The sequence below is a fragment of the Rana temporaria genome, chromosome 3 (assembly GCF_905171775.1).
Source record: "Rana temporaria chromosome 3, aRanTem1.1, whole genome shotgun sequence".
NCBI lineage: Eukaryota > Metazoa > Chordata > Amphibia > Anura > Ranidae > Rana > Rana temporaria.
This window is the reverse complement of record NC_053491.1, coordinates 13,910,142-13,929,756: the sequence shown is the minus strand read 5'-3', so window position 1 is coordinate 13,929,756 and position 19,615 is coordinate 13,910,142. Positions and strand designations below refer to the sequence as shown.

At 46.9% G+C, this 19,615-nt stretch overlaps 1 protein-coding gene across 4 annotated transcripts in view; it reads right to left on the bottom strand.

The window, feature by feature from the left end:
- DENND4A (DENN domain containing 4A) overlaps positions 1–19,615 on the bottom strand; it is a 244,198-nt gene that overhangs the window by 33,360 nt on the left and 191,223 nt on the right. For all 4 annotated transcript variants that reach the window (XM_040342272.1, XM_040342269.1, XM_040342270.1 and 1 more), the window contains 7 exons: positions 15,295–15,429; positions 12,767–13,872; positions 8,101–8,305; positions 7,914–8,008; positions 5,066–5,241; positions 798–902; positions 442–643 (listed from right to left, as the gene is read on the bottom strand). In XM_040342272.1, the coding sequence (XP_040198206.1) occupies positions 442–643; positions 798–902; positions 5,066–5,241; positions 7,914–8,008; positions 8,101–8,305; positions 12,767–13,872; positions 15,295–15,429 (2,024 nt within the window). The remainder of the gene's footprint in view (positions 1–441; positions 644–797; positions 903–5,065; positions 5,242–7,913; positions 8,009–8,100; positions 8,306–12,766; positions 13,873–15,294; positions 15,430–19,615) is intronic.

Here is a 19,615-nt window from a genome sequence, read left to right as displayed (position 1 = left end):
TTTCCTTACTTTAATTACTGACTCCTGCAAGGGCCCTTGCGAATCATAGTGAGTCTTTGTTTATTGATTGTGTCCAGTATTAAAACCTATGTCTGTCCTTTCAGGTTTTTTACAAAGTAAACTTATTCTTTTTCATTTAAATATACCCACTGTGTAGAATCTATTTTCTTGCCTGGAGGAACCACCCTTAAAACAGGTAATCCTATTGTTGTGTATTACTGCTATTGTGACCCCAGTTCAACAGAGGTCACAATATCTAAACCACCAGGGTTCTGATGTGTCAAGGGAGGGTTCGAGCTAGTTAATAGGGGTGAGCCGAGCCAAGAGAGAGTAGATCCCAAAATCAACCAGCGGCTCCTTCGGGGGTAGCGCTACATAGATTTTGCACCTTTTTTGGAATTGAGGTGGTAAAATAAGCTGAACATGCACCAGAGTACTTACAGTGGGTGTCTGAAAGTTGGTAGGTAGACTGCCGGTGGAGACATGGCTCAGATTGCAAGATGGCTTCTCATCCAAAGTGCCGAATGTACTGACGCTTCTCACCACGGGAAGACTAGGAGAGGCCGATTTGCTTGGATCCATCTTCCTCTTCCCAGTCGGTATATCTATTGTTCTGATATTTGAGTCCTCTAGTTTCCCTTTGCTACAAAAGTAAAAGATTAGGCTCGGGTGAATACAGATATGAATAACAGTACTGTGCTTGCAAGATGAAGAATGGATTTGAGATGCTCAGACACGTACAGAAGACTCGAAGGGTAGGGAAATAAAAACATCACCCAATCAACACCAATTATTACCTGGATGGGGTGACGGAATAAGCTGGTGGGATAATTGCAGACTTTGGCCTCTGACAACCTGAAGGGTGCATACTGTCTGTGGATGGACTGACTTTTAAGAAGTACCTGTCGCAGAAACAATAAAGATCATACATTCTGAAAGCCGTCTTAAAAATACATTCTGAAATAATGAGGACATGTTCCATGGCTGCACATGAACGCAACTAGGAGCTGCACAAAACCAGAAAGCTCAATGATACTGGAATATGTGACCACATGTGACTAGCTTTTACAGATACAGTAATACTTTCGGATTACGAGCGCAATTCGTTACAGAAGCATGCTTGTAATCCAGAGCACTCCTATATCAAAGAGAGTTTCCCCATAAGAAATAATAGAAACTCTGATGATTCGTTCCACAACCACTGCTGGTGTATGCAGTACTGTATGTAGCCAGAGGTAGGTGGGTGCTGGTGTATGCAGTAATGCAGGGCTCGACAAATCCCGGTCACCAGGTCGCCATGGCGACTAGAAATAGGGTCCTGGCGACTTGGCTTGGAAGGGGGGGGGGGCATCTGGTGGTGGCCGTTGGTATTACAAGTTAAGCATTACAAGTTAGACAGCAATTCTAATGTAATTTTTCACTATTTTCACTGCCATCTTCTTCCCTCTAATTAGAACCCCCAAACATTATATATATTTTTTATCCTAACACCCTAGAGAATAAAATGGCGATCGTTGCAATATTTTCTGTCACGCCGTATTTGCGCAGCAGTCTTACAAGCGCACTTTTTTGGGGAAAAATTACACTTTTTTTAATTAAAAAAATAAGACAACAGTAAAGTTATCCCCATTTTTTTTAATATTATGAAAGATAATGTTACGCCGAGTAAATTGATACCCAACATGTCACGCTTCAAAATTATGTCCGCTCGTGGAATGGCGACAAACTTTTACCCTTTAAAATCTCCATAGGCGACGTTTAAAAAATTCTACAGGTTGCATGTTTTGAGTTACAGAGGAGGTCTAGGGCTAGAATTATTGCTCTCGCTCTACCAATCGCGGTGATACCTCACATGTGTGGTTTGAACACCGTTTACATATGCGGGCGCTGCTCACGTATGTGTTCGCTTCTGCGCGCAAGCTCGTCGGGACGGGGCGCGTTTTCTGGCTCCTAACTTGTTTAGCTGGCTCCTAGATTCCAAGCAAATTTGTCAACCCCTGCAGTAATGTATGTGGCCAGAGGTGCGGGGGTGCTGATGTATGCAGTACTTCCGAAACGCCTGAAAAGCAATTCGGAAGCACCGTAACATGGTCAGTTTTAACCCTTTCTTCGGCTGCTAACGGGGGTTAAACGTGCCCCCGACGCATGTGTTCACGCTTGTACGTGCGTATATTTGTCAGTGGGGGGCCCTCAAAAACATTTTTTTTTGGGGGGGGGGGGGGGTATGTGCTTGGGTGTAAACCCCCCCCCCCATCATTTAGGGGACAAAGTCCCCTGTGTGATGTTTTTTTTTAGGTGATATCCAGGGTCCTAAAGACCCCACGTCTCCTCTTTGCTCCACTGTATGTTGTTTTAACTTTGGATAGTAAAACTTTTTTTCTGCCAGTAAATCCCTTATACAGCCCACATCCTGTTTCTTGTCTGTACATTAGCCTAGGCTTATGACATCATGCACAGCTCTCTCTCTCACTCTCCAGAGAGTTTGACAGGAAGGGAGGGCAGATGAGTCATAACAGGGCCAATGAGAGCTGCAGAGCTGGAGGTGTGCCTTTGTGTGTGTCTGTGTAAATCTAGGGAGTGAACAGGAAGCAGCTTCAGCTGCCCACAGTTAAAATGGTTGCAAACAGACTCAGTGGAGGGAGATTTCTGCAGCATATTTGGCAAGTACAGAATCACAATATATATAAAATAATATGCAAAGTGGTTGGAGGGAAGCTTCAGAATGGCAAAGATGTTTTTATTGCAAATTATTTGAACAGACTGCAGTTCCTCTTTAAGGGTACTTTCACACAGTGGCCGCACCGCCTTAGCGGTAAAGCGCTGCTCGTTTTATCGGCGCTTTATCGTTAGCAAGGTGCGTTTAACCCCCCGAAGCAGCCGAAGAAAGGGTTAAAACTGCCCATGTTACGGTGCTTCCGAATTGCTTTTCAGGCGTTTCGGAAGCGCTGCCCATGCATTCCAATGGGCATGGGTGGTTTAGGAGCTCCTAAACCGCCCCAAAGATGCTGCGTGCAGGACTTTTTTCCCCCATCTTGCAAGCGCACCGCCCCAGTGTGAAAGCACTCGAGCTTTCACACTGGGGTGGAATGGGAGGCATTTCCAGGCGCTATTTTTAGAGCTAAAATGCCTGAAAAACGCCTATAGGCATTTTATAATAACATAGCTTCTGAAAGCACTGAAAGTAGCCTGTGAAAGTTTAAAACAGTTTTAGCTATCAGATTAGTAGGAATGTTTGTAAGTTATGTTGTATTTGTGTGTGTCAATAATGAGACTTCAGTGTATTTTTATTGAAAAATATCGCTGTAAACATTTGCAGAATTATCGGCCCTGTTCTTTTAGAACATGTATGGTTTGGAGGGTCTTTTACAAACTCTGAAAGTCGTACATGGAAAAAAAAAACAAAATGGAAAAAATGGTCTGGCCACCTGATGTTAAAAAGTAGAGTAGAGGACCTGGCAACTAAAGGGTTAACAAACTACCATCTATCAGAAAAAAAATCTCACATTTCCTACGGTATGATCGTATGCTCTTTTCACCTTTGAAAAATATTACATGTTCCATCTGTTTCTAGGATGACACATGTAACATGTTCCAGCATCTGTGCTCCCTGTGACAGCGGGATGGAGGGTCTTCTCTCCACCTCCACTGTCACTATTTAAAAACAACACAGCCCCGCGGGGCCCCACCCACACGGCCACACCATTCATTCACATTTTCCTGTGAATAAACAAGCTACAAGTTCCATCAGCCATTGCGGCTGGCGGCTTGTAGTTCTCAATGAACTACAAGGGGCGCCGGTGAGTACTCTGGTAGTCCACTGATCTTTCTGCTCTCAAGTAACTGCCTGCCTGTACGAGGTACGAGCAAACAGCTATCCCAAGAGTCTGCAGGAGCCTGAGATTGCACCCACGACCTGCTGATCATGGGTGCAATGCTCTCTGCATGCTCCTTTTTTACCTGCAAAATAAAAAAAATTGCATTTATTAGTATTTTCAAAAGGGGGACTTCTCCTTTAACCCCTTAACGCCCGCCGCACGACTATATACGTCCGCAAAATGGCACGGACAGGCAGATGGGCGTATATATACGTCCCCGTCTTCTAGCGGGTGGGGGGTCCGATCGAGACCCCCCCCCCGCTGCGTGCGGCGGGCGGATTCCCTCAGGGAGCGATCCGGGACGACGGCGCGGCTATTCGTTTATAGCCGCTCCGTCGCTGAAGAACGGGGAGAGGTGTATGTAAACACGGCTTCCCCGTGCTTCACTGTGGCGGCGTATCGATCGAGTGATCCTTTTTATAAGGGAGACTCGATCGATGACGTCAGACCTACAGCCACACCCCCCTACAGTTGTAAACACACACTAGGTGAAACATAACTCCTTCAGCGCCCCCTTGTGGTTAACTCCCAAACTGCAACTGTCATTTTCACAATAAACAATGCAATTTAAATGCATTTTTTGCTGTGAAAATGACAATGGTCCCAAAAATGTGTCCAAATTGTCCGAAGTGTCCGCCATAATGACGCAGTCACGAAAAAAATCGCTGATCGCCGCCCAATAGTAGTAAAAAAAAAAAAAAATTAATAAAAATGCAAAACTATCCCCTATTTTGTAAACGCTATAAATTTTGCGCAAACCAATCGATAAACGCTTATTGCGATTTTTTTTTACCAAAAATAGGTAGAAGAATACGTATCGGCCTAAACTGAGGAACATTTTTTTTTATATATGTTTTTGGGGGATATTTATTACAGCAAAAAGTAAAAAATATTGCATTTTTTTCATAATTGTCGCTCTATTTTTGTTTATAGCGCAAAAAATAAAAAACGCAGAGGTGATCAAATACCACCAAAAGAAAGCTCTATTTGTGGGGAAAAAAGGACGCCAATTTTGTTTGGGAGCCACGTCGCACGACCGCGCAATTGTCTGTTAAAGTGACGCAGAGTGGATAATCGTAAAACCTGGCCTGGGCATTTAGCTGCAAAATGGCCCGGGGCTTAAGTGGTTAAAGCTCAAATTATGTAAAATGTGATAAGCTACACCCTCCAGACAATGCAATTATCCTTACCGACCGGGGCGGCGCAGGTCTCGGATTTCAATGTTCAGGAATGGGAGGAAGGCGCTCCCGCAGAAGGGACAGGTGGTGTTGAGATTTGAATCATCCGCTGTCCAGCCAGCCATAATCTCCTCGTCGTGGACCAGGCAATCACAGGACAGACACCGGGAGCAGCTGGAGATTAGTACCTGTTATGGGAAATTTAGATCTTCGTGTGCAAATATAACTCATAGGCAGTATGACAGAATATATTTATATGTTGTACATTCCCAACAAAGACATACACATCAAGTCATGGAATTCCAATGTGAAATATTCCGTTTGCTAAACCCCTTTCATGACAAAAAAGGTAAAACAAATTTTAACTAGGAGGTCCACCGATATGGGTTTTTCTCTGGCCGATGCCGATATTTTGAAATCGGAGCGTCCGATGGCCGATATACGATGCAGATTTTTTTGCGGGCAAAATTTCAGGCCGAATTTTTTATTTTATTCCTTCCCTTTGTCTCATAAACTCACCCATAGCGCCTAAATACCGCCTGAAAAACTCCTGCCCTGCAGTCTCAATATGAAAGCCCGAGTGCTTTCACACTGAGGCGATGCGCTGGCGGGACCGCTCCAAAAGTAATGCCAGCAACATCTTTTGAGTGGTGAGAGGAGTGGTGTGTTTACCGCTCCTCTACCGCTCCTTCCCATTGAAAGCAATGGGAAACCGCGGCTATACCGCCGGCAATGCGCCTCTGCACCTCCTGCCCCGGTGTGAAAGGGGCCTTAATGTCCTCAGTACAGATTGCACTGATTGCCACTAGTTGACACTGGCAGGTGACACTGACAGATGGCACTGATTGCCACTGGCAAGTGGCACTGATTGCCACTGGCAAGTGGCACTGGAAGGCGGTACAAATTGGTACTGACAGATGGCACCGATTGGCACTGGTTGACGCTGACAAGTGGCACTGGTTGGCACAGACAGGTAGCACTGGTTGGTACTGAAAGATGGCACTGGCAGTTTGTACTGAAAGATGGCACTGGCAGTTTGTACTGAAAGATGGCACTGGCAGTTTGTACTGAAAGATGGCACTGGCAGTTTGTACTGAAAGATGGCACTGGCAGATGGCACTGAAAAGTGGCACTGGCAGATGGCACTGAAAAGTGGCACTGGCAGATGGCACTGAAACGTGGCACTGGCAGACGGCACTGGAACGTGGCACTGGAACGTGGCACTGGCAGACGGCACTGGAACGTGGCACTGGCAGATGGCACTGGAAAGTGGCACTGGAACGTGGCACTGGCAGACGGCACTGGAACGTGGCACTGGCAGATGGCACTGGAAAGTGGCACTGGCAGGTTTCACACTGAGCCGATAGTGTGTGAAACTGAAATGTAACTGAATACAGAGAGAGAGAGAGAGAGGAGCGGTCAAATTCAATTGTGATGTCGGGGATGGGCGGGATCCAGCAGCTATCAAACACCAGCCACTGATTGGGCTGTTTAAGAAAGGGGACGGGGCCATGTACACCTAGCGACCCACCCAGAATCATCCGATTAGCTGGTGTTTGATAGCTGCTGGGTCCCGCCCACCCCCGACATCACGGCTGAATTTGACAGTGCCTCTCTCTCTCTCTGCATTCGGTTATATGTCAGTTTCACACATTGCTGCGCTGCTCTGCCAACAGATGGTGGAGAAGGGAGGAGAAACGGATGGTCAGCGTTAAATATCAACCTAATTTTCGATAATAATCGGCCGATGCCGATTTCTCCAAAATGGCCAAATATCGGACGATATATCGGTCGACCTCTAATCTTAACCACTTGCCCACCGGGCACTTTCACCCCCTTCCAGCCCAGACCAAATACCACCAAAATAAAGCTCTATTTTTGAGGGAAAAAAATGACAAATTGTATTTATTTACTGCACAATTGTCAGTTAAAGTAATGCAGTGCCGTATACTAAAAAAAAAGGCCTGGTCATGAAAGGGGGGAAAGTCTTCCAGAGGTCAAGTGGTCATATTCTCTAAATTCTAGACAGTGGGCCAGATTCAGGTACATTTGCGCGATATTTGCGGGGGAGCAGGGCAACGATTTTGCCCTGCGTCCCCGCAAATATTTTGCGCTGCCCTCGATTCACGGAGCAGTAGCTCCGTAAATTGCGAGGGCGCGCCGGCAAAATTGCCCGGCGTAAGCGCGCGCAATGTAAATGATCCCGCCGGGGGCGGGAATCATTTAAATTAGGCGCGCTCCTGCACCGAGCGTACAGCGCATGCTCCGTCGGGAAACTTTCCCGTCGTGCATTGCGACAAATGACGTCGCAAGGACGTCATTTGCTTCAAAGTGAACGTGAATGGCGTCCAGCGCCATTCACGAATCACTTACGCAAACGACGTGAAATTCAAATTTCACGTCGCTTGAGCGCCGGCTATACTTTAGCGCAAGGCTGCCCCTTCTAATAGTAGGGGCAGCCAATGCTAAAGTTGCCGTACGGAAACTCCGCGCAAGTTTGTGAATCAGTTGGTAGTATGCAATTTGCATACTACACGCTGATCACAATGGGAGCGCCCCCTAGCGGCACACGCAAGAATGCAGCCTAAAATCTGCGAGGCATAAGAGCCTTATGCCGCGCAGATTTTAGGCTGCAGTCGGTGTAACGAGGTTCCTGAATCAGGAGCACTCGTTACACAGGAGCAAGTAAGCAATTGCGCCGTGTAACTTATGGTTACACGGGCGCAATTGCTTCTTGAATCTGGGCCACGATAAAAATGTATATTTGGGGCTTTTTGCTCTATAGTACTTTACTCATAATATGTTTTTATTTAAAAAAAACTTTTTTTTAGGGAGATGAAAAATAAGAAAAAATAAGTACCTCCATAGCATAGTTCTGGAAGACACTCGTACCACTGGAATTGCAGGAAGATAGAATCTCAGACTTGTAGTTCTGCGGCGTTCTGGAAGGGGAACCTAGGATCAGAAGGAGACATTAGTCCGTATCTATGTGTCATTCCTATCCAATGTGTGATCTTCATTGGCCATCTTGGTTTCCTGAGCCTCACCGCTGTGGTAGAGCTGCTTAGACGCTCCGTCTTGGGAAGTGTTGCTCTCCAGGCTGGTCCTACTCATTCCCACCGAGCTGTTACCGGTGGAGAGGTCGTTGTCACGAGGAGAGGTGATGCCTTCAAAGTCATCTTCATTGATGGAAAAGGATTCTACATCTCCAGCACCCCCCGAAGAAAGGCTGGCTCTGTCAGAATTCTGATCCTGCGTAAGACGGAACAGGTCAGTTTATAATGAAACGCGGGGCTCTTGTCCCCAATGTAAAAAGGTAGACACATCAGATATTCATTTTTTTTTTTTTTTTAAACTGCATTTGAAAAATGCATTACGTTTTCTTTCTTTATTTTTTAATTCCTGCCCAGCAACTTGTGCCTCCTTGGGAGTCAGAGGTGGTCCCTACTCTGGCGTGCAGTGGCGGTTCGTCCATAGAGGGCGCTGCCCCCTCTGGCTTTCAGCGCCACTGAGTCTAATAACATAGATTCATGCATTGCACGAATCTATGTTATTGTCGCCGCTGCCGTTGTTCTATTCAGATAGCCGGACATTGAGCGCCGACCATCTGAATAACGGCAGCTGGTTGGCTGTACGGAAGTGCCTATCAGAGCCAGCGGCTCTGATAGGCTTTCCAAGTACAGCCCTCGGGTCCCCGGAAGCTTATCCTCAGAACGCAGGGGGGGTGCGTTCCTTGGATAAGACTGACAGGCGTCTCAGCCAATCAGGTTGGCCGGTTCTGGCTACAGGTAACCTGATTGGCTGAAGCGTCATCGAGGGCGGGAGAAGACATCGAGGGTCGAGGACGTGGATGGCTGACTCCAGTAAAGGTAAGTGCCGGGCGGGGGGAAAGGGGCATTTTACAGGGCACGGCGGCGAAGAAGGGCACAGTGGCGACAATGGGCACAGTGGGGACAATGGGCACAGTGGGGACAATGGGCACAGTGGGGACAATTGGCACAGTGGGGACAATTGGCACAGCGGCATGAATGGGCACAGTGGCGACAATAGGCACAGTGGGGACAATTGGCACAGCGGCATGAATGGGCAAAGTGACGACAATTGATGGCACAGTGGCTGCGTTTGATGGCATGGCACAGTGGCTGCGTTTGATGGCATGGCACAGTGGCTGCATTTGATGGCATGGCACAGTGGCTGCGTTTGATGGCATGGCACAGTGGCTGCGTTTGATGGCATGGCACAGTGGCTGCGTTTGATGGCATGGCACAGTGGCTGCGTTTGATGGCATGGCACAGTGGTGACAATTGATGGCACAGTGGCTGCGTTTTATAGCATGGAACAGTGGTGACAATTGATGGCACAGTGGCTGCGTTTGATGGCATGGCACAGTGGTGACAATTGATGGCACAGTGGCTGCGTTTGATGGCATGGCACAGTGGTGACAATTCATGGCACAGTGGCTGCGTTTGGGCACAGTGAGGCTGCATTTTTTTTTTCCATTTGCGCCCCCCAAAAATTTTGAGCACCAGCCGCCACTGGGAACGTATGATTGATTGCTGAAGAAACGGCTAAAACGGAGAGTTTAAGATAGCATGGAAAGCTTGGTGGGAGTTTGTTGATACACTGAAATTTAAATCATACATTTTTTTTTTCTTTTTTAACAATTTTTATTGAAATTTATTAGGTTATGCCGCGTACAGATGGAAATTCCGACAACAAATCCATGTTTTTTTTTTTTTTTTCGACAGAATGTTGGCTCAAACTTGTGTTGCAAGTCACACGGTCACACAAATGTTGTCCGAAATTCCGAACGTCAAGAACCCGGCGACGTACAACACTACGAAGACCTGAGAAAAATGAAGTTCGATGATTCTGAGCATGCGTAGGATTTTTGTGCGTCGGAATTGCATACAGATTATAGGAATTTCCAACAAGAACTTTTGTTGTCGGAAAATTTGAGAACCAGCTCTCAAATTTTTGTTGATGGAAATTCCGACAACAAATGTCCGATGGAGCCTACACACGGTCGGAATTTCCGTCAAAAAGCTCACATCGAATATTTTTTTTTTTTTTTTTTAAGAACGATTGAGGGAAAAGTTGTTTATTAATTTTTTTATTGCCAAGTTGGTTTGATCAGATCAAAAAACCTAAAGCTTTTTCATATTTTTTTTCCCCCCGTTTCTTTAATCTTATTTTTTTTTTTGATTAAAGCGGAGGTTCACCACAAATACTGCAGCTGCTGACTTTTAAAATAAGGTCACGTACCTGTCCAGGGTGCCCGCGATGTCGGCACCAGAAGCCCATCTATTGCTCGGCTCTCGGGTGCTGCCGCCGAAACCTTCGGTAAGGGAAACCTTGCGGCTTCACTTCCTGGTTCCCTAATGCACATGCGCGACTCGCGCTGCACATTCCCACTGGTCTCTGCTGTCTCCTGGGACCTGTATGTCTCCCAGAAGATGGGGGGGGGGGTTTGGAGAAGGCGCCAGAAAGGGCGTGGTACCCGCAGGTGACTCGAGTATTTATGCCCAGAAGTGGGAGCAGAATACCTCTATTACACACGTATCTGCTCCCCTCTCCCCCCTGGAAGGTGCCAAATGTGACACCGGAGAGGGGGGGGGGGGGGACTCCGCTTTAAGAATGAAGGAGAAAAGAGGAAAGGGGAAATTTTATTTTTTTATTGCCATGTTGGTTCGATTATGCTTTTCAGCTGAGAAGGGGAATCGGCTAGTTGTTTTAAAATATGATCCGTACTTACCCGTTTTCGAGATGCATCTTCTTCCGTCGGCTTCCGGGTATGGGTCTTCGGGAGCGGGCGTTCCTTCTTAATTGACAGTCTTCCGAGAGGCTTCCGACGGTCGCATCCATCGCGTCACTAGTAGCCGAACGTCGGTGCGGCACTATACTGCGCCTGCGCACCGACGTTCGGCTTTTTTTTGGAAAATCGTGACGCGATGGATGCGACCGTCGGAAGCCTCTCGGAAGACTGCCAATCAAAATAGGAACGCCCAGTCCCGCAGCCCATACCCGGAAGCGGCGGAGAAGATGCATCTCGTAAACGGTAAGTACAGCTCATATTTTAAAACTAGCCGATTCCCCTAGACACAACGAGCATCAATCTAAGGGGAAAAAGTCTTATGTACGGGTGAACCCCCGCTTTAACTTCTCATGGAGTGACGGACCGGGCCCCCTGCCTCATTACACAGCTGTGCTGCCATCTATGGCGTCTTTCATACGCATGTAAGTGCTTTTAATAAAGACAATACTACACTATATTGCCTTTCTGTGGCTCGTTTTTTGGGGAGCCCAACTTTACAGATTACTTGAAAGGGACTGTGGATATTGCACTTGTGAGTGAAATACTTGGAGGAGTATCATTTACATTTCTGATCAAGGGGGAATCCGATTGATTTGGGAGATTGCCGATTGGAATCACATGTGATTTGAAAGGATTGAGCCCAATGAGGAAGAAGTCCCTAAATCAGTGACGGCGAACCTTGGCACCCCAGAGGTTTTGGAACTACATTTCCCACGATGCTCAGCTACACTGCAGGGTGCATGAGCATTATGGGAAATATAGTTCCAAAACATCTGGGGTGCCAAGGTTCGCCATCACTGCCCTATATTATATGCCTGGTGGTCACTCTGTGGCCAGTGACATCTGGTGAGCACATATAAATATATCACTTCGGGTGGAGCACTTTGATACACGGTATTTATCGGTGTATAACGCGCACTTTTTTCCCCTTAAAATCAGGGGAACGCCGATCCCCGCTTTCTGAGTGCCGCCGACATATACCGAGTGCAGTACACTCGGCTGGGCTCGGCTACGCTCGCGTTCACGCCCTGTGCCGCCTCCTAGCCTTTATGCGAGAGGAGTCGAGCGTGGCGAGGCAAGCCGAGTGTACTGCACTCGGTATATGTCGGCGGCGGCACTCAGAAAGCGGGGATCGGCGTATAACGCGCACCCACGATTTTCCCCTGATTTTAAGGGGAAAAAAGTGCGCGTTATACGCCGATAAATACGGTATATCAAAGTGCTCCACCCGAAGTGATATATTTATATGTGCTCACCAGATGTCACTGGCCACAGAGTGACCACTAGGCATATAATATAGGGCAGTGATGGCGAACCTTGGCACCCCAGATTTTTGGAACTATATTTCCCATGATGCTCATGCACCCTGCAGACGGACGCCGGACCGGACAAGGCCGCCGATGGACGCCGGGCAACAGTAAGTAACTGTAAACTGTCAGCATTTCTTTTTTTTTTTCTTAGGATTCCCTTCTAGGTTTGGGGTGCGCGCTATAGGGCGATAAATACGGTAAGCATATTGCACTATACGAGGCACAGTGTTGGAGATAAACTGCATTGAAGAACCTCATCATCATTTTTTATTGTTTATGCACATTCATGCTGGGATTGTTTTTTGAAATTTATATTATGGTGTATAAGTAGTAGTTTCACACCCACGTCCTGTTGGGTTTTAGGTTTTTATTGCGCCCATTTGTTCACTTCTTAATCTAGGCTTACCTGTAGGTAAAAGTGGTTTTAACGGGTTTACAACCACTTTAAAATTTACTGGAAAGTTATTGATAAATATCTCTAACATGCATTGTATATATCATAAGGAAATCTAAAAGTGACCTATAACAGCTCATTGGAAGAGAGCGTTTGTCTAGACTAGAAAGAGACCTACAGATGACAGAACTCACTTTTACGGGTCCAGCATAGTTGGCAATCTTTGAGTACCACTTTGTGGCCTTCTCAGCAACCCCTTTCCCAGCAGTGAACATACTGGTCTTCAGCACATCCAGCTTAGGCGTGAGGAGCGTGTCCAAATTAAAGGATGTTGGAGACATCAAGGCCAGGGCCGAGTCTGGAGGTTGCTCTCTCTGCGGACTGCTGGCAGCATATCCCGGAGAGGACCAGAGCCGGCCTCGGTGTCGCTCCTCGGGCTTCGAGTGGTACGTTTTTGACTTGATTAATCTAGGTGCTTGCGGGGGTGTTGAGGGGAGGCTGGACCGCCGGCAGAGAGGTATAGATTTAGAGCTTTTGTACTGGTCGGAAGCGTTTCTCTGCAAGTCCATGCTGGGGGCTCTGCTAGTCAACGGGCTGCTCATACTCATGTACATCTCGATTTCCTCTGCCAGGTCCCTTTTAGCAGATGGTGTCAGAAGACCTTTGTTATCCACCACCTCCTCCGTTTCCTCTTCCTGGCCGGTGTTGGCTGCCAGCATTGACAGGGGATCCAATCCAACTTTTACATCTGTCTTTTCCACGGGCTTGGCAACAAACATTGATGCGGTTGAGTTTGTACTCATGCTCCTCTCTCTCAGCTGTGCCTTCGGGTCACTTGTGTTGACTGGCTTGTTTTCAACAGCGTCATTGTCCAGATCTTCCAGGTCAAAAATCACTGGGGAATCTACTTTGTCATTGTACCCTTCTTCTCCAACGGGAGAGTCGTCGTCACTCCACTGCTTGGTCACACCGGTGCTTTCCTTGCTCACAGAGCTGCTTTTGATGTCCAGAGTCTTTGGACGAGGGATACTCTTTTTGAAAGCTCCGCTAAGTATTTTTGCGTCGGCACCCAATTTGTCCAGCATTTTTCCCGACTCCGTTTGTCCGGCATCCCCACCAACCAACAGCGCTGCAAGATTTTCTCCACTGAAGTGCCTATTCCTTGATTCCCATTCTAACGGACTTTTCAAAGTAGGTTCCATAGCGCTCTTGTGTCTCCTTCGTAAACTCCAGCTTTGGTATATCTCACGTTCTCTGGTGTCCTCAAAGCATTGGGCAAAAAGAAGACCTGCCGGGTTACCTGAAATGGAGACAGAAAAAAGGTTGGACCTTGTGGGTGTCTCATTTTACATAGTGAGGACCACCCTACAGTCTCCTGATGGAGAACTTTGTATCAAAATCTTTTTATTCCAACATTTGCTCACATAATACATATATAGGTAGATTCAGTAAGAGTTAGGGCGGCTTATCAGTAGATAAGCCGACCTAACTCAGAATCTACGCCGACTTATGTTTAAGCGTATGCTCAAACAGAGATACGCTTAAACACATCTAAGATACGACGGCTTGCACCGTCCGATCTTAGGTTGCAATATTTCGGATGGCCGCTAGGTGGCGCTTCCATTGTGGTCGGCGTAGAATATGTAAATGAGTAGATACGCCGATTCACGAACGTACGCCCAGCCGACGCAGTACTTTTACGCCATTTACGTTAGAGATAGGCCGCCTAAAGAGCTTAGCCCTACATGGAATAGAAATGTTAAGTATGGCCGCCGTCCCCGCGTTGAAATTCGAAATTTTTACGTCGTTTGCTTAAGTCGTCCGTGAATCGGGATTTACGTCGTTTACGTCCACGTCAAAATCAATAGGCCCGTGCGCCGTACTTAGCCGCAATGCACACTGGGAAATGTAGGCGCCCGGCGCATGCGCAGTAAGAAAGAACATCAAAAACGTAAGGTCAAGCCTTATTAACATAAAACACGCCCCCTTACACACATTTGAATTCGGCGCCCTTACGCCTGCCCGCCCGCTTTAGGCTACGCCGCTGTAACATAGCCGGCAAGTACATTGTGAATCATGTACTTGCCTCGCTAACTTACGGCGGCGTAGCTTAAATGCCTTAAGCTACGCCGCCGCAAAGTTGCGGCAACGTACCTGAATCTAGGCAATAATCAGTGCATTTGATCATATGGAACAATACAAATACAAAACAACTTCATATGTCTATATGATTTTACCTTATTCGTAACAATTTACATCCACACATCTATATTTTTTTTAGATCCCCCCCCAACCTACACCCAGTTATATATGGAAAACACGAGTAATTTCTTCCGTCAATAAATTTCTCCCAAATCTGATTCTCCACCCTCCCCTCCATCGACCACACAGGGTCACTACATGCAAAATCTGTCCTTTACCAATTGTGGTGGCGCAAGGCCAATATCCCTCAGCCAGGGTTGCCATATAGAATCCCTCTGCAGAGACGCATTGCCGGCGGTATTAACCCTTTGTCGGCCGCTAGTGGGGCTAAAACCGCACTGCTAGCGACCGAATACCACCGCAATTCCGACGGTAAAGCGCCGCTAAAAAAGCGTCGCTTTACCGCCACTGCACCTCCAGCCCCAGTGTGAAAGGGGCCTAAATGACTATGGATAGATTTGTTGTCCAGGCCTCCACAACCTGTGTGTACTTACATAGACAACATAATAAATGTACTTACCGTCTATGACCGCGTCAGCCGCGCTCTCCACTTTGCCGTCTTTTCGAACAATAGGCTTAGTGACTTTTTCTGAACCAGGACTCATCAGCTGAGGGAGACCTTCTCTACTGCCCTTAGAGCTTTCCGATTCCGACACTGAGTACCAAAAAGATCAAAGAAGATATTTTTTACAAAAAAGTTCTCTAATCAAGATACGTTGTTGATTTGGCACTCATTAACCATTTTGAAAGGTTTTACCCCCTTATCACCGGGCCTTCTTTTTTTTTTTTTTGCTATTCAGCATTGCACTACTTTAACTGGTAATTGCGCGGTCATGCAATACCGTACCCCAAAATGTTATTTATAGCATTTCTTTCACACAATTAGAGCTTTCTTTTGGTGGTATTTGATCACCACTATTTTTATTATTATTAAAATAAACAAAAAATAAAAAAAATAAAAAAGACCAAAAATTTGGGAGAAAAAACTGACCAAAAATTTGGGGGAGAAAAGCCATTTTGTTTTTACAGTTATAAAACATATCCAATAGAGCTGCACGATTGCGGCCACCATGACAATCACATTTGTTTTGCTTAATATAAAGATCACGATTCTCTCCCAATTCTCGCGGTGTAACGTCATCTTTCACATTATACAAAAAAATTGGGCTAACTTTACGTTTTTTTTTTTTCATCAAAAAGTGTATTTTTTTCCCCTCAAAAAAAAAAAATGCATTTGAAAGACCGCTGTACAAATACAGTGCGACATAAAATATTGCAGCCACCACCATTTTATTCTCCAGGGTCTCTATATGGGGGGTTTTAGGTAATTTTCTAGCAACAAATACTGATTTTAACTTGAAACCAACAAGTGTTAGAAAAATGTTTAGGGCCAGATTCTCATAAAATCGGCATTGGCGTAATGTAAGCCATTTACACTACGCCGTCGCAAATTATTTGAGCAAGTGCCGTATTCGCAAAGCACTTGCTCCGTAATTTGCGGCGGCGTAGTGTAAATGGCCCGGCGTATGGCCGCGTAATTCAAAGGGGGCGGCTTGTATTCAAATTAAGCGCGCCCCCGCGCCGATTGAACTGCGCATGCGGCGGGCTGAAAAATAGCCCAGTGCGCATGCTCCAGCTCACGACCGAAAACGTCAATGGCGCCGACGTGAGCGTCATTGACGTAAAGTCGTATTCAAGAACGACTTAGTAAAACGACGTAACCGACGGAAAAAGACGACGCGGACCCGACGCCATACTTAACATGGCATACGGCGGACTGGCGTAAGGTTACCCCTCATATAGCATGGGGTAACCTTACGCTTACGGAAACGACGTAAACGACGACGCGGCGCAAATTCGTTTGATAATCGGCGTATCAGGCTCATTTGCATAGTCAAATGAGACCTGAACGTAAACGCCACCTAGCGGTCAGCGTTGTATTACATTTAGGATCCGACGGTTTAAGTGACTTACACCAGTCGGATCCTAGCCTAATTCCGGCGTATCTTGTTTTGTGAATACAAAACAATGATATGCCGGCGGGAATTTCGAATTACGCCGGTGTATCTGTAGATACACCGGCGTAACTCTTTTGAGAATCTGGCCCTTAGTCTTTAAGCGATTAAACTTCCCTCGTTTACAGACCGAAATTTATTTCTTTTGATCTAAAGAACAAAATGTTACAACACAATGTTTATGGTTATCTCAGGGCTGAGGAATGCTGTAATACTTGGCAGACTGCCTGTTTTTTTTTTACAGCTGCCGGCTTGAGCAGAGAATTATCCCTATACCAATACTAGTATTGGTACCGATACCGAGCATTTGCCTCTTTACAGCGGTGAACAGTGCTTGCAACTCCCCCCAAAGCCGCACCGATCACCGCCGATTGTATCCTCCTCCAGTCCTCCGTACTGCTGCTGTCCTCCATGTCCCCCCACCGTGCTCCATCCGCGCTACGTTCCGTGTCCCCCTCCGTGCTCTGGGTCCCCCTTCGTTGTGCTGCTCTCCCCATCCGCGCTTCATTCCGTGTCCCCCTCCGTGCTGCTCTCCCCGTCCGCGCTCCCTGTCCCCCCTCCGTGCTCCGTGTCCCCCTTCGTTGTGCTGCTCTCCCCGTCCGCGGTCCCTGTCCCCCCCTCCGCGCTCCCTGTCCCCCCTCCGTTGTGCTGCTCTCCCTCTCCGCGCTCTGTGTCCCCGTCCATGTTCTGTCAATTCACATAACTGAAACACCGTAACCTGTGTTTACGAAGCTTTAACGACGGGGAAAAAAACGTGCATGCTCAGAAGCAGGTTATGAGAAGGGAAATTTGCATAATCAGCCCAAAGGGTGTCACCAATCGAATGGAACTTCCCGTTTATAGTGCCGTTGTACGTCACTGTGCTTTGCTCAAGCATATTTTTTCACGATCGTGTGTATGCAAGGCAGGCTTGAGAGGAATCGCGTTGAGAAAAACTTAGCTTTTTTCCATGACATGAAAAACGGTCGTGCGTACGCGGCATTACACACCACATTTACCTACAGGTAAGCCTATAATAAGGCGTAATTACCTGTAGGTACTGGAAATATCCCCTAAACGTGCACAGTTTAAAAGATATTTACCATATACGCTTGCGCCGTCATCGGGGCATGCGCACTAAAGAAAGGGCATGATCGTGCCGTTTCTATAGAGCCTGTGCTGTGACCGTCGGCTCCCGCGCACAAGCGCGGGAGTGACGTCACGCGACTCCGGACAGTCACAGAGCCGGGTTCCGAGGCCCTGGAAGAAAGAGGGTTGAAGATGGATGCGGCCACCAGCAGGGAGATCGCCGGCAAGTGCAACATAATATGCAATGCATACTAGCCCATTATGCTTTTACTTTGCAGGGGAATAAAGAGGAAGTAAAACCCATCAGGGTTTACTTCCTCTTTAATCACTTAAGCCCCCCGGACCATATTGTTGGTCAAAGACCAGGCCACTTTTTGCGATTCGGCACTGCGTCGCTTTAACTGACAATTGCGCGGTCGCGCGACGTGGCTCCCAAACAAAATTGGCGTCCTTTTTTTAACCACAAATAGAGCTTTTTTTCGGTGGTATTTAATCACCTCTGCGTTTTTTATTTTTTGCGCTATAAACAAAAGTAGAGCGACAATATTGAAAAAAATTCAATATTTTTTACTTTTTGCTATAATAAATATCCCCCAAAAACATATAAAAAAATTTTTTTTTTCCTCAGTTTAGGCCGATACGTATTCTTCTACCTATTTTTGGTGGAAAAAAAAAAAAATCGTAATAAGCGTTTATCGATTGGTTTGCGCTAAATTTATAGCGTTTACAAAATAGGGGATAGTTTTATTGCATTTTTATAAAAAATTTTTTTTTTACTACTAATGGCGGCGATCAGCGATTTTCTTCGTGACTGCGACATTATGGCAGACACTTCGGACAATTTTGACACATTTTTGGGACCATTGTCATTTTCACAGCAAAAAATGCATTAAAAATGCATTGTTTACTGTAGGGTTGTCCCGATACCAGTATCGGTATCGGGACCGATACCGAGTATTTGCGGGAGTACTTGTACTCCCGCAAATACCCCCGATACCTAAATAGAATACTTGATCAACCCCCCCCCCCGCCGCCGCAACGAATGCCGCCGCCAACCCCGTCGCATACCGCAACAACGCCGCATGGGTTAAACAGCGTGCGGGGAATATCACAGCTTTCATTTGAATAGCTGTAGTATTCCCGTTGCGCCGCGTATAGACACTCCCCCTTGCTCGGGATCTGTCCAATCCCGAGCAAGGTGGAGTGTCTATACGCGGCGCTGCGGGAATACTACAGCTATTCAAATGAAAGCTGTGATGTTCCCCACACGCTGTTTAACGCATGCGGCGGAGGCGGCATCAAGGTGTGGGGGGACATGGCTGCATATAGGGGGGACATGGCTGCATATGGGGGGGGGGGGGACATGGCTGCATATGGGGGGGGGGGGGACATGGCTGCATATGTGGGGGGACATGGCTGCATCTGTGGGGGGACATGGCTGCATCTGTGGGGGGACATGGCTGCATATGTGGGGACACATTTAAAAAAAAGTATCGGTATTCGGTATCGGCGAGTACTTGGAAAAAAAGTATCGGTACTCGTACTCAGTCCTAAAAAAGTGGTATCGGGACAACCCTAGTTTACTGTGAAAATGACAATTCCATTTTCTGACTTAACCACAAGGGGGCGCTGAAGGGGTCAAGTGTGACCTTGTCTGTGTTTCTAACTGTAGGGGGGTGTGGCTGTAGGTGTGACGTGACGATTGTGATTCCCTATAAAAGGGATGACACGATCAATGACGGCGCCACAGTGAAGAAC